This window comes from Carya illinoinensis, chromosome 7 (assembly GCF_018687715.1).
Source record: "Carya illinoinensis cultivar Pawnee chromosome 7, C.illinoinensisPawnee_v1, whole genome shotgun sequence".
Lineage (NCBI taxonomy): Eukaryota > Viridiplantae > Streptophyta > Magnoliopsida > Fagales > Juglandaceae > Carya > Carya illinoinensis.
In genome coordinates this window covers 41,904,816-41,920,419 of record NC_056758.1, presented here as the reverse complement: position 1 = coordinate 41,920,419, position 15,604 = coordinate 41,904,816, and the positions used below count along the sequence as shown (strand labels likewise).

Here is a 15,604-nt window from a genome sequence, read left to right as displayed (position 1 = left end):
GAGGTCGTGGGGCTCGGTGGTGATGGCTGGACTGGCGTATGACGGCGATGGCATTGTGGCTAAGTTCATGTAAGACCCATTTCGAGAGAGGAGAGGGGGCTGCGCGTGGGGGTTGCCGTGGACGCTCGAAGGTGACTAGAGGGTTGCCGATGTGAGGGAGAGCCGGTGAGGTGGTCGGTGGCGCTGCTGGGTGGCCGACGGTGGCGGACAGAGGCTAAACGCGATGCGGATTGCTTGGCTGGGCTCGATGGTGGTGGTTGGGAGGGAGGAGTATCAGGTTGAGGGCTACCGTGGAGGCTTGATGTTGGCCGACATGAGGGGGAGCTGATGGTGGTGGCCGGTGACTGCAGGTGGCATACGGTGGAGCTGGATGAGTTGAGAGAGGGAATCGAGTAGGGGGAGGGGATGCACATCGGTCTTGTTTTTAATAATGATAATAATAATTAAAATAAATAAATAAATTTACATGTAAGGTGTGCTACGAATCAGCTGTGAACAGTGATTAATCCGTAGCAAACCTCAAATTCTTGATTGGCTGCCATTAAGATGAAATCTTTTAAGTATAAATTTGATAGAAAGAATTTGATGCTTTACTTTCAAGAAAATGTTACCGGTGTGTACGACTTAAATGCAATTCTAAGGGCTTTAATATTTCGATGGATATCTCGTCCTTTTTCCTTTTTTGAAGATGTCGGCAATTGGCTTAAGGAACATCAGTACCTTACTACCTTGCCTTGTATAGTAAGATAGACCCTATAGAATAGAGTCCCCGACTTTAATAGACCGAACATCTCTTGTGAAATTTTTAAGTTACCTTTCGGTGGAAAAGCATCTCTTCAATGACACATGCACCACGGTTCACGACGAGACACCATGTGCAAAAAATAATAAAATTCTTTTTATAATCTTCACATTTCTTATATTATATTATTTAATTTTTTTTATAATAAATATATAATATATAGATAATAAATAGAATAATTTAATTAATTTAATAAGAATAAAATGAAATAAAAAAATAAAAAATAATATTTTAATATATAAAATGTATAATATAAAATAATGTATAGCATTTCTCGCAAAAAAAATCATTCAAAGTCTCTCTTCCTCTTTACTAAGAAAAACGAACGACTCTAAGATGCGGTTTAACCGGAGTTAATCTATATATTATTTTTATAGTTTTGCTTAGTCACTAAGAATTTTTAGATGAAAATTTTAAATTTTAAGATTAAATATTAAAATATTATATTTTAATATTATTATTATTTTAAAATTTTAAAAAGTAAAAAAAAAAGTTAAATTATTTATTATATTTCATATAAAAATTTGAAAAAGTTGTAATGATAATATAAAAATTTAATATTTGAAATAAAAATTTTATATTACCAAACAATATCTTATAGACTTTTATGTAAACCTACATATAAGTATGTTTTAAAATAATTTAAAATTATAATAATATTTTTCTATAAAATAATATTTTTTTCTTTTTACCATCCTTCATCAGTAGAATTATATACATAATTTTCTACTCAAAATTACAAATAAAATCTCTCTAAAATAAATGCATTTCAACTCTACACCATGCACGGAAGGTTTTTCCACCGACATTCATCATCCTTCACGTGCCAACAGTGAGGATTAAATAAGTAAATAAAATAGTTTCACCGACAACTGCGAACCCAATAATTTATAGGAATCGTTGTAGGGTAGTTGTACGGAAACCGATAGAACTAATAATTATCTTTAAATTTTTTTCTTAAATATTAAAAAAAAATTTGTCTAACAGTTATGAAAAAATAAAAAAATCATTTAATACATATCTTAACAGTTAAGAAAACAAGAAAAAAAAAAAAAAAAAAACACCCATAACCTTCCTCATTCATCTCTCATTCCTCTTCTTTATAATTTTCTTCTTTTATTTTCTTTTTTGATTGTTTTTTTAGAACTAAATATGGTGAAAGGTCGATCTGCTACTCTTCGACATCTGGAGACCACCACGCTCCTTGCAACAAGTTTTCCAATACGCTAATCTTTTATATGGGTGAAGAATTTCGCCAAATAGTACTACGTTTAAGCCACGCACGTTGTCCAAAATAAGCGCATGAAATCCACATGCCACAGCTCAGGGTACTCTTCTGTCGCTACGCACGATTTTTCTGGGTCTAGGGCCACCAGTCACTTTAGACTTAACTGACCGCCATACTCCCAGGGTAGCATATGACTCTCATGCGACATCACAGTCACTTTGTTCATAATTTTTTTTTTCCGAAGTTGAAAATGTAGATCTATATCTTTCTAAGATGTAATTCATTTTTTCTTATATATCTTTAATTTCTATTATCTTTTTGTTTTAAAATTTAAAAAAAAAAAAGTCACTTAGATTTTTTTCCATTGTCCACTATTTCGTTTTAGACAGAGTATGAAATTTGTTAATTCTATCGTGGATAAAATTGTGATGTCTCGTAGAAAATAGTCTGTAGAAATTTGCAACATGGACTAGACCATATCAATTACACTTGCATAATGAGAGTTATTAATCTTGTAGTTAGCTTGTAGTATATTTCAAGTGAAAATTATAATGTCTGTTATTAATTAATGCAGTATATTTTATTAAAAATAATAATAATAATTTATAGGAACCGTCCAAATCTGCCCTAAATATATAGAAATGAATATAAACTGCAATTAAAAGCCATTGAGTCACCTAGAAACTATGTATGCGTATTGGATGTAAGCCCAATCCTACTCTTTTTATTTTAAGTAAATAAAAATAAGCTGTTTTAATTTAGCACGAATGTAGAAAGGCCGAAAGCAATACTCCTGCACCACTCAAGTTAGCCTTGCGAATGTGTCTGTCTTGGGAAAGAGCTTAATTTTCTGCTTAGTGGGTCTAAGATTTATGGTATCCTAGGTTTGGAGGATCAGAAACTTTGGACTTCAATGAGATTAGTACGAAAATAGATCAATTCTTGTCCAATTATGAGAATATCACATGAGAGAGAGATAAATGAAGTAAATTTTTCAATACTTATTACTACTAATATATATATACCTTTCGGGCAACATTAAAATCCTCCATATATGATATAGGACCCTCATATATGTGCATGTGTGTGTGTGACCAAACATCATTCAGATCCCACTAGAATATTCGAGACGAGGAAAATTTATACATTAAAAAAATAATAAAGAGAATTAAGAGTGAGGAAAAGGGCCATCTACTTGTAGCTGTATACAATATACCGTATCGCCAAGAACGTGGGGGCCATCTCAGGGACACACTAAAACAAAATGAATGCACTGATCCATTGAGATCAATTCCATCCGGGTCTTCAAACGAAACTAATCTGCACTACACAGTGACCCCCCCAAAAAAAAAAACAAAAACAAAAATTATACTAAGAGAGAATCTAGAGATGAGAGTAAAGTGATAATTATCTACAAATTTACGAATTCAATCCAGCCTAATATTGGCTTGGCGATGAGATTTTTCAGATTTGGAGCTGAGAAATGAAGATAACCGTACTCTCTCGATTTTGCTAAAGCAAAGGTTAGAGCTACCCCCAGCCAATGTCTTCTGCTATAGCTTTGTACAAATCTGAATACACTAGGCAAGAATCATTTGCTAGTCTGCTGTGACATTTGCTGAAGTGCTTGGGGCAGATTTAACACAATCTCCGCAAATGCTGGGATGGGAAAGTGGAAAACAAAACCATGAAAAAGAAAAAACCATAAGCATTCATAGGATATACATGAGAGCAGTTAAGCGTACATTAGAGAATAGCAAGAAGCCCACGACAAAAGTGCCTTGGAAATGTTTAAATAAGGGGAAAAATCATAATCAGCTCCTTAATAACTTTTTGTGAAACTCTGCTACAGGTCAAATATAGTTTATCCGGGACAGTGGGATGAGGGAGACCTCATGTCTATCGGCAGACATAAACCGATACAGGTACAAAAAATTGTTTAAAATTTGGAAAGTTGATACCTTCAGGTAAGCTCATTTTTCGCACAGCATCCTCTGCATATGATAAGCGAACAGGAATTTGGTGACTTCCCAACACTCCATTTTCCTTCCTGTTCATAGTCATTGCATCTATACTACTTTTCTTGGATGGCCAAGCAAGCACTCTGATTCTGGTAGGAAGTACAGAGACAAGATCTGCATATCTAAGACTTACTGTTACCTTGCTGCAACAAGAAAACCACAAATTCAACAAATCAAAAAATAAACAAAACAAAACAATATTCTAAAGATGCACTTCCTTATAGTATAGTCACAAGTTGTTAGCAGGTTTCCTTTAAGTTATTTATTTATTTGGACGTATCAAAGAATTATATCAGATATGTGAGGAGGCATCTGATGTAATAAAAAGCCCATCTGTTCTCAGAAGTTCAGAACCGTAGTAATGATATCATTGAATCATAATGCCATAAAGACCCAAGAAATTAGTTAAATCATGTTAGTTGTACAAATGGAATATCAGCTGGGTACAATAAAATAAATAAATCAAAAATCAAAAGCGATAAGGAAAAGGAAAAGATACACCGTAGAACATATTAAGTGAGAAATAGATACAAGAACAAAATGTACCAACCAATCAGAATCATCCAGTACAAATTCAACCATGTGGTATGGAAGGCTATGATACAATTCTCTAATTTGATTTCCATACAACTCCTTGATAAGCCGAACCTGCATCAGCATCAGATTTTGAAAGTAAGCATGAGAAATAAAACTTGTTACTTTTTTTTTTTTTTTTGATGTCGGGGAACCTCTCCAAGGCAGGGCCCTTTGGACCCACCCCTGCAGAATAAACCCCGGTCCCGTGCACTGCACCCTCAGAAGTTTCCCTATACGGAACTGGTTAAATTGCTGACTTTTCACCAGGGGGTGTGGCCCCAAAGGATTGTTTGCACCCATGAGGTGTTGAACCTTAGACCTTGAAGGGAATAAGACCCCAAGACCAAGGCCTTCACCACTTGGGCCAACCCCTTGTTACTGGCAGAAAAATGTATATAAAGGAAAAATGTGGAGTATTGATGTGATGCGATTGTTTCAAAGTAAGCACCACTAAAACAAATTAATTATATCAAGAAACAAAATTTCAATCATACAATTTTGTGAGCAACAGCATAGCATGTCGTGCTCAATATTTTAATCTTAACTGAAAACTTATTTTCAGCTTTAAGTTACGTACATGTACGTGGATAATAGGGTCTCTGGCCCAACACAAGATATGAATACCATAAAATAATTTTTATGATGTGTTTTTACATGTACCAAGAGTATACCTGTTCGCGCCTATCCACATAAGCCTGCAAAAGTTCTCCAACGTAATCTATAAATTTCTGAAAACAAAAAATTGAAAACAGTAATTACAACAAATTACAGTATTGCTGAGTATCAAGTCAGCAAAGTAAATGCGGGCAACCAACCCTACCATGGCGTTGGAAGAGAGAAGATCATTTTCTGCTTCTCGTATCGGTAGAAAAAAGGGAATTGTGTGTTCAAGGACAGTCATCTTTTCAAGAAATGATTTACTCTCAAGCACACAGTGGTATAGCTCACAAGGTTCATCTGCAAAATTATGGAAATAAAGGAGTTGATTTTCCAAGAACTTAAGCTGATGGTTAGCCCAAAATGAATAAACCATAGCATTTGTAACATGTAACATATATTCTATGTTCTCAATCTATTCGATGCACGTGTTTTTCTTATAAGTTTTTTTTTTTTTTATAGGTACAAGTTGCTCATGTTTTTCTTTCTTACTTATAATGACACATGTTTCTCTTCCCAATGAACAAAGGAGGTGCAAACAACTTCCACCAACCCAATATTGTAGAAAAAGAGCTTCCACAAATAAATTCTTATTCGCAACCACAGATCATACAGCTACTTGCCTGCTTCTTTTTTTCCTTTTGTTACTAATTTTTGTGTCTTATTGTGCAATTGCTGCATTCAAACAGACAGACCCCTATGATGAAACAAGCACAAGAAAGGGATCAAATAAGCTCTTGATAAACGGTTTACTCTACATTCAACGTAGGGGTGGCAATATGTTACACGACCCGTTAACCCAACACGAATACGACACGATAATAGCGGGTTAGGGTTTAGTCTTAATGGGTTAACCCATTAAGACACAATTGCTAAACGGGTTGATAACGGGTCAAACCGTTATGACACGTTAAGACAGTTAAAGTTACAATTATATCCTTATACTTACAAGTAAAATTGTTAGAATTTTAATATCGATATTTTTATTATTTGGATTGTAATTTTGGACTTGTATTTAGCTTTATAATTTTTATAAATAGTGATTTTTAAATTTATATAAAATTATGCTAAATTTAATTTGATAAAACTAGTTAATTTCGGACCCTTTTAACCTATTTAAATAAATAGTTTGAAATGGGTCGTATTATGTCGTGCTAACTTATTTCGTAATATTCACTAATGGGTCAAAACGGGTTGACACGACACAACCCATTATGTTAACAGGTCATATTAGGGTTTGAGATTTTGACACGATAAGTTTAACAGGTCGGGTTAGGGTTGAGCTATATAGTATAATATACATGCTTTGACATGACACAAACACGACCAGTTAACACGATTTGACACCCCTAATTCAACTCATGTTGATAGCAGGCTCATTCGTGCATTTAAATTATTAATTGTTGCGAGTCATGTTATAATGGTGAAACCATTTATATTGGTAAAAATATTATATAACTAAATCACTACAGAGTACCTGCAAAAGACGTCTCATATTGAATGCCGATTCTTGCCCCTTCCAAACAACAAATCACCTGTTCATATGACAATACAACTTGATATTTAATAAATGACTCAATTACACAACAATAGTTCATAACATTGTAAATCCAAACTTAATAAATGAATAAACTGGCATCGAGAGCAATAATTAATAACTCCATTTGTAGCCTGTATCAGTCTCACCTGTATACTTTTTTTTTATAGGTAATAAGTAAGCTTTATTAAAATAAAGATGGGCATAACCCAGGTACACTAGAGGTATACATGAGCATACACCTATTTAAGAACTAGAAACAGAAACAAGAAAATCATGGAATCTTAGGCCATTAAAGTCTAATGCAATGGCCCACAGAAACAAAGTCTTCCAGAAGAAACTCTGAAACTCTTCCGAGGAACGTTCATGATCCTCGAAAAGTCTCTCGTTTCTCTCACTCTAGATACACCAAAAAATACAAATTAGAGCCATCTTCCACAAAGCTGCAATTTGCGAAGTCTCAGTGATTCTTCTCCAGCTTGCTAGAAGCTCCACCACCCGGCCTGGCATTACCCATGCTATTCCCATTCTGTTGAAAAAGTAATTCCATATCTCTCTTGCGAACTCACAATGTAGGAGTATGTGGTCCACCGTCTCACCATTGTTTCTACACAGACAGCACAAGTCCATAACTATGAGGCCACGTCTTCTAAGATTGTCAATGGTCAAAATCTTCCCTAGTGCTGCTGTCCATACAAGGAATGCAGCCTTGTTGGGTGCTTTACTTCTCCAAATATTCTTCCACGGAAACTTGGGCCTTTGTTGCATGGTATTGACTTCTTAAAAGGAACGTACCAAGAATTTCCCCTTTCTATTAGGACTCCATACCATCACATCTTCAGTTATGGCAACAATAGGCACACTATACAATATATTCATAAATTCCATCAAGTCATTCACTTCCCAATCGTTTGCATCCCTGATAAGGCTAATATTCCACTCCTGTGTGTCTTGATTGGTCACCCTCAAATTAGCCACCGTAGCTACTTTTTCCCGTGCAATGGCGAAGATTGTGGGATAAGCATATTTTAGAACTATATCTCCCATCCACCTATCCATCCAAAAACTGACCCTACTACCATCCCCCAAACACAGCCGGGTATTACGATAGAAGGAACACCACCCCTTCCTTATAAACTTCCATAGCCCCACTCTATAACTCCCCCTACCCTCTTTTGAACACCAACCCCCACATTCGCTATCATACTTTATGTCGATCACTCCTTTCCATAATGTTTCCCTCTCAAAATTATATTGCCACAACCATTTACCCAATAGTGTCGTATTAAAAGCCCTCATATCCCGAACCCCCAACCCACCATCCCTCACTGGAGTACATATCTTATCCCATCCCACCAAATGAAACTTAAACTTGTCTCCTATCCACCCCAGAGGAAATCGCGCTGAAGTTTCTCCAACCTCTGTGCTATGCTAACGGGGAGTGGAAATAAAGATAGGTAGTATTTAGGAAGGTTGGATAGAGTACTTTTGATCAAAGTAATCAACCCCCCTTTTGATAAGTACACATTTTTCCACCCAGTCAGCCTACGTTCGAATTTTTCCAGCACCCCTTCCCAAACAGACTTTGCTTTGAAAGAAGCCCCCAGCGGAAGGCCTAAATATTTCAAAGGCAAGGGAGAAACCACACAACCCAAGATGCTAGCTAACCCACTTATGTTATTTACTCCCCCCACCGCAACCGTCTTCGTTTTAGCAAGATTGATCTTCAGCCCGGACACAACTTCAAACCAAAGCAAAATAGCCTACAAAGATTCGATATGACCTGCATCTGCCTCGCAAAATAGTAAAGTGTCATCTGCAAACAAAAGGTAAGAGATAATGATAGAACCATGATTGCCCCCCCACGGCAAAATACCTGGGATTCCCGACCTGATTCTGCTATCCAGACATTCATTTGCTATAAGAACCAAGTCTAGAATTTGCCTACCCTTCACAAAGGTGTTTTGAGATTTAGAAATGATCTTTACCATGACCGTACTCATCCTATAGGCAAGAACCTTTGAGAGCATCTTATACACACTGCCCACAAGACTAATTGGTCTGAAATCAGGGATGTCCATTGCCCCAGCAATAAAAGTTGCGTTTCAACTTTTTTCAAATTTGCCATGCATAAAAAAATTCATGGAAAACCAGCATTACTTCTTCTCTCACCACCTCCCAACAAGATTGAAAAAAAAAAGCCATACTGAAGCCATCCGGACCGGGAGTTTTATCTTTGTTCATTTTCTTAATTACTTGGTGTACCTTTTCCTCTTCAAACTGTCTCTCCAACCAAGCCCTACTAGTTTGATCTATGGCCTCAAAAGCTAAGCCATCTAAAGTCGGCCTCCATTCATGCGGTTCTGATAGCAAATGTTGAAAATGGCCAACCACATGTTCCTTTATCACCTCCTGGTCTGAAATATATTCCCCATTAATGTTCATGGACTCAATAGCATTGAATCTCCTATGTGCATTAGCCACTCGGTGGAAAAATTGTGTACACTTATCCCCCTCCCTTAGCCACAAAGCCCTTGACTTTTGCCTCCACGATATTTCTTCTATTAAAATCAATCTTTCTAATTCAGCAGTTACTTGAACTTTACGGTTATTCCCCTCCCCTACACCCTCCAAAGTTTGTAACTCTTGAAACAAATTCTTTTTCTGTAAGGTTACATCACCAAATACCTGTTCATTCCATATCTTCAAATCATTCTTCAAGACTTTTAGCTTTTCCGCCAATTTCTTGCTCGGATTGCTGTCGAAGGAATATGAACTCCACCATTGCCTAATCAAATCCACAAACCCCTCTACTTTTAGCCACATATTCTCCAACTTAAATGGCCTTCTACACCCTTGTATGCCACCACCGTCTAGCATTATGGAAAAATGATCCGAACATATCCTTGGGAATCTTTTCTGACTTAAGTCGGGGTATTGTAATTCCCATGAAGGGGAAAGTATAAATTCTTCCAACCTTGACCACGCATTGTTGTTGGACCAAGTAAATTCCCCTCCCATTAACGGAATATCCATAAGGCCCACCTCGGAAATGAAATATGAGAAATCCACCATGGCTTGATTTTGTCGACCCCTCACCCCCCCCCCCCAGGGAAATCTCTCACTAGAGAATCTTGTAACATTAAAATCCCCTCCTATACACCATGGAGCTTCCCACCATGAGTATAACCCAGCTAGCTCCTCCCAAAGCAACCGCCTTTCGCTATCTACATTAGGACCATATACCCCAGCAAAGGCCCACAGGAAACCGTCATCTATATTTTTGAAGAGACACCCCACCGAGTGTTCTCCCACAAACTCTTCTGTGATCTCCACCACCCTCTTATCCAACATAACCAAGATCCCTCCGGAAGCCCCATTCGAAGGTAAGAAGCTCCAACCTACATAAAGGCAACTCCAAATGCTTCTAATAATTCTTCTATCAATCTGCTTCAACTTTGTTTCCTGTAGGCAAATTATGTCTCCCTTCCATTGTCTTAACAAAGCTCTTACACGGAGACAATTATTAATCTCGTTAAGTCCCCTAACATTCCAGCTTATAATTTTGGGCTTCATTTATCAACTGATCCGACCCTCCCTTTGTTTCTTCCACGGCTTGCACTCCCCTCCTTGCCATCATAGTTAATGGACCAGGTCAATCTCTTCAGCTCCCTCTCTTTTAGACCCAATACCATGCTGACCTGCCTCTATGGCTATAATCAATGCTTTTAACTGTTCTTCATAACCCACACATGAAATTCCCAAACAACTCTAAAGGTCCTCAATCTTTTCCAAAAGCCATTCAGATGATATACTGGGAGAGACCATACTGATAGGGGTTGGATTTGCATCGACATCTTCCTCCCCCTCTGTTGCACTTTCACTCGGTTCAAACAACACCAAATTTCCCTCCCCCTCTAGCTTCTCCGGTTTTGTCGAGCCCTCATTAGCCACCATAGCTAAGGAATTCGCATCGGCTTCCTCAGGTGCCTCTCCAAGCGTACACGCTTCCCTCCACAATCTTAGATTAGCCTGCACTAAGTTAGACGGTAGTGAAATATATACCCCCGTAGTCTCCGAGATGTTCTGTGTCATCCCACCAGAGAGTTCCCCTTGCAACACACTTTCCTCCCCTTGTGGTTCAATTATGCTCATTGTCAATTCTTCCCCCTCTATGATTTCCCCTGTCTCCATACTCAGACTTGCCCCTGATACATCGCAAGCCACCATCGGCCCTTTTTGTGTCTGGCCTGACTCAAGACTCGGTCCCTTTTGTAACCCAGGACTCTCCGAGGATTTACCGAAAACTTGCTCCCTCACCGTCTCCTCCGCCATAGGCAGCACCACCCTCGGACCACCACCTGACGCCTCGCCTCCCCCCATCGTCCCTTTCTGTCCAGGACCCAGTCCAAGACTCTGGCCCATAGTGTGCTTATCGGGCCCTTTCAAGTTCTTCGAAATCGAGTCATGGATTCGGCCTCTTGTTGCCAACCAAGTCTTACGTGGGCTTCTAGACGGGTCCAACCCATTGGGGACAAACTTCCCCTTTCCTTTCTGAAGCCCATTAGTCAATTCCCCATCCCCCATTTTCTCCAGGCCTTTTCCTTTATCCATAAACCCATCCTGCATGGGCCTTCCCTCTACCTGGCCCAGACCCAACTTCCCCCCTCCTCAACGCTGCGTTTCAATAACGCCATAGTCTCCTACAAATATCCCACTTGCTTCTCCATTTCAGCCAAAGCGTGAACCAAAGTTTCGATATTCAACCCCGACACCCCCCTGCCATCCCCTACACAACATTGACTCTTCACTAGAGAAGAAATCTCAACTACTCCCTCTACAATTTTTGGCGCTCAAGACATGGCTTCACTGTAGGAAAGGGGATGGTGCCCCTGCGAAGATGGAGGAAGCTGCAATGGGTGACTGCCCCTGTTTTGCCCTCCCAAACCAGAGGATGTTTCTGATAGCTCCTACAGCATCTCCTCAAGGTTTCTCCATCCCACCCCCTTCTTTACTTCCGGTATCACTAACATACCACGACATTTCCCTTGACCAAACTCCGATAAGGAGAAAAATCTCCCATAAGAGTTACGCTATCTTTGCATCACCAGCACTTGAGACCCACTTCTGCGTGACTTGATAAACTCTGAGAGCCCCCCGTATGCTACACCTTGCTTTACCATGGCAGCCAGCCACCGCAGGGATCCTTGGTTGAAGGATATATGGTTTACAACACGACAATTGCTCTCTGTACATAACTCAAAGCATTTCTGGTCAATAATAACGTTCCTAATCAACCCCATCACAGCGCAACTACTCCTAGATTAAACAAACAACTGGACTAAGCACCTCTGATACAACCACCATTGAAATGGATCATTCTATTTTCTCAGGTGTACGGAGAGAAAAGAGAAGAGAGAGATTATCTATCTCTCACCTATATACATAATCCGGATTCAGGCATTTTCTATTAACAAACAAAAAAAAAAAATTTGAGCAAGCTGCAACTAGCAACTACTAAGCCCAAACAGATCATTTTCCAAATATTTAATACTAGACTAAATAAACCCCCTTTTTGGTGCTCCCAACTTTTGAAGCCATCATACATTTTCTTCCAAAATCCAACAAATTTGCATTTCTTTTTCTTTGATATTTTCCCAACATTGGAGGCAAAGTGGCAAAATAATTGAACATTATGAACTCCTGGGCCAACGTTTAGCCCCTGGGTTGTTTCCAACTCTCCAGCATAATCAGAACAATATTCCACCCCACCTACAAACACACATGCCCCAAGTTTAAACCTACTCACAATCTGCTACAAGACAATTACATTTTCATGTCATCTTCAATGTTGTTCCAAAACTTGATTGGTGACATTTTCAAACATAAGCTTTTTCAAGATAAACAACTCAACCACTTTGTGGGAAAGCAACCAGAATGGGTAACACAGGGCATCACCCATATGATGCTAGAAGTGATAAAAGAGTCTTCTCATTTTGGAAGCCAGCCTAGCAGACTACATACAGCCATACAGGGAATAACATATGCTAGTAACAAGGAATACTACCTTGCTACCAACTTTATATGTAATTTTTTCCTGAAAATGTGGACCTGGCACCATGTTTATGTCCCCTGGCATTGCCTTTCTGTCTGCTTCCATGTGAACCTAATAAAACCAGATCAGTCGTATCAAGAATTTTATCAGGCCCAGCAGAAACATGAAACCGCATAACATAGAAGATTAGATATCAATTAATTGCTTAAGATATTCAAAACATTAAATCAATAACAGAGAATAATATAAAAAAACTAAAGATATACAGAACGTAGCCATACCCGCTCCCTTATTGTTGCCAATAGCCCGTCATTCCATTCTTCACCTTTTAAGCAAATCTCTAATCAAAATGGAAAAAACGAATTCTTAGTTAAAGCAGAGAACATTCATGGGAAAAAATAGGAATAAAGAACAATTTAAATTTTAAAGTTATAGCACTAAAGCCAATACATAAATGTGCACAATTGCCAAGTTCCCTGTTGGTTCTTTGTCCAGTGTTGTAAGACCCATAGAAAACATAAGAATTAAAAAGTCTAAAAAGGTGGACCATCAAACCAGTAACCAACACAAATCTACATATCAGGTAGCACCAAATAGAAAACATCAAGGTGTGATTAGATGTAATAAAAGGAAAAAAATGCCACAAAAAATAGAGAAAAGCTAGCTACTACATATATCGTTCAACCAAAGCAACTTTGCCAAAAGCATTAAAGACATGTGAAGCATTAAATACAAAGCTACCTTCAGTTTGAGAAGCACGAGCAGCTTCAAATTCCTTTTGTAGACGCTCGAATATCATCTTGTCAGAATCCCTATTAAAAATCAGTAATATCACCAAAACTTTTGAAATATAAGCTCCTAAATCATACTGTGTTATGAGGAACATATAGGCTTCGGCAGCCATAGCCTCACATAATTCCATCACAATCAATTAGCAACTTAAAACTCCGGCTAGAATGCATGTGCTGGTATAAGGTGAAGATTCCTGCGCAAACCTTACCTAGAAAGACGCTCTGTTAATTCTCCATGCCTCTTGAGAACATTTGAAACTGTCACGTGTGAATAAAGGTCAATTTCTTCTTGATACCATAAGCATCAGACATATAGATTAACTTGGAAGCTAATCAGAAAAAGTGAGATTGTGTACATCTAGCTCGTGTTGTCTCCAATCGAATATCTTCGTCTTGCATAAGATTCTGTTACAAGATAAGGTATAATTATAATTTCCAGAGAAGATTTTCTCACTTAGAGAAGGAAAATTTTTTTTTTGGGGGAGAGAGAGAGAGAGAGAGAGAGAGAGCGCCCGGCGTACCATAAGAAAAGTCAGAAACTCACTACAACAGGATAATAGATGAAAGATACCAACATTCATCACCAATGAATAGTACTAACAACAGGAAATGCACAATGCCAACCACGAGCAGAAAGAGAAAAAATTTAACAGTCGAAGACAACATTCCCAGAAGGATGATAGATGACAAGCAATCATAAACAACATATTCTGTAAAATTTGACATTCTTCCAGGAGATATTGTTACATCAATTGCAATATATTAGAGGATCAATATGCGATCTTCTAAGGGCCAAAAAATATTTTTCTTCGAACAAAGACGTTAGGTTTTGTGGAGCTCGGAGAAACACCAATTGTCTAGTTCATAGACAACCAAAGTTGACACTAGTAATTGGTGTTTGAAGCCCCTATAAATATAGGCGGCACAATTATGGATGCAAATGATGCGTAATAATAGGGAAAAGAACCGACCTTGCGAGAAGAAGAATCCCCAGAAAATGGATTCTTTCTCTGCCTCTTCCTAGGCGACTCTTCAGTGTCGCTATCCATTCCTCTTCTGCGTTGCACAGAGAGACCGGAGACGCCGCAATCTGGGGATCTGCCCCAAGTATAAAATTAGGGCTGGCTTGCAAATCTTGCCATGATGATATTTGGGGCTGGCAAAGTCAGGCCATTTAAAACTTTATATAATGGGCCTTCAGTTCACAGACGAGGCTCTGGCCCAAATATATATATGAGCTCGGTTTACTCATTTAAAACTTTGAAATGGACCTTCTTTTCACAAAGGAAACCCTGGCCCATTATATAAGCTCGGTTTGCTGAAAAATATATCACATTAATACGGTATTAATGTGATATTATTTTTTTAATTATTAGGTTAATTTTTATTTCTTTAAATAATTAATTTAAACATTGATGAATAATATTATATTATAGATCAATTAAATGGAATCTAAGAAGAATAAAAGTATAATATCCGGTATTTACTCGGTACTTTTTTTTTTATTTACAATATAATAACATTTAATTCTTCAACGGCCTAACCTAACTTTGATTAAATGAATACTTTGGTAATAAAAATGTATACATAGGATTTTTTATAATATTTCATTTTGGGTGGGAGAAATTATATGAATTATGACCATATTCATGCTCCTAGGCATATCACAATTGCCAATGACCTTGGTGTTTGATTAAAATCATAATAATAAAAAACAAAAATTATTCATGAGGAAAAAGAGTGGAATAAATTATGAAAGTCCAAACAACTACATAGAACTCTTGACAGTGAGAAATGAGAGGTTTCTTTAAATAATCAGATGAAGTGATGGTTTTAAATAAAAGTTAAATAAAATATTATTAAAATTTTATTTTAAAATTTTATATATACACCAAAAAGTGAAAATTATAAATCATCTACGAGATTTTAAAATTTTG

The 15,604-nt window shown here is 37.7% G+C and overlaps 1 protein-coding gene across 1 annotated transcript; it reads right to left on the bottom strand.

Annotated features, from left to right (window-relative positions):
* Positions 1-3,151: 3,151 nt before the first annotated feature.
* On the bottom strand, positions 3,152-14,813 carry LOC122315887. The gene is made up of 12 exons (XM_043132176.1): positions 14,639-14,813; positions 14,024-14,072; positions 13,877-13,925; positions 13,618-13,688; positions 13,158-13,216; positions 12,889-12,987; positions 6,762-6,819; positions 5,448-5,584; positions 5,299-5,355; positions 4,602-4,699; positions 3,992-4,194; positions 3,152-3,689 (listed from the first exon to the last, which is right to left on the bottom strand). The coding sequence occupies exons 1-12, from the start codon at positions 14,714-14,716 to the stop codon at positions 3,622-3,624; spliced, it is 1,026 nt and encodes a 341-aa protein (XP_042988110.1). The 5' UTR covers positions 14,717-14,813; the 3' UTR covers positions 3,152-3,621.
* Positions 14,814-15,604: the final 791 nt, after the last annotated feature.

Coding starts and splice junctions, on each gene's coding strand:
- LOC122315887 (XM_043132176.1), bottom strand. CDS start 14,716: ATGGATAGCGACACTGAAGAGTCGCCTAGGAAGAGGCAGAGAAAGAAT. Junction 13,926..14,023: donor GGAGACAACACGAGCTAGAT/GTACACAATCTC, acceptor CACACGTGACAG/TTTCAAATGTTCTCAAGAGG. Junction 6,820..12,888: donor CATATAAAGTTGGTAGCAAG/GTAGTATTCCTT, acceptor TCATATGAACAG/GTGATTTGTTGTTTGGAAGG.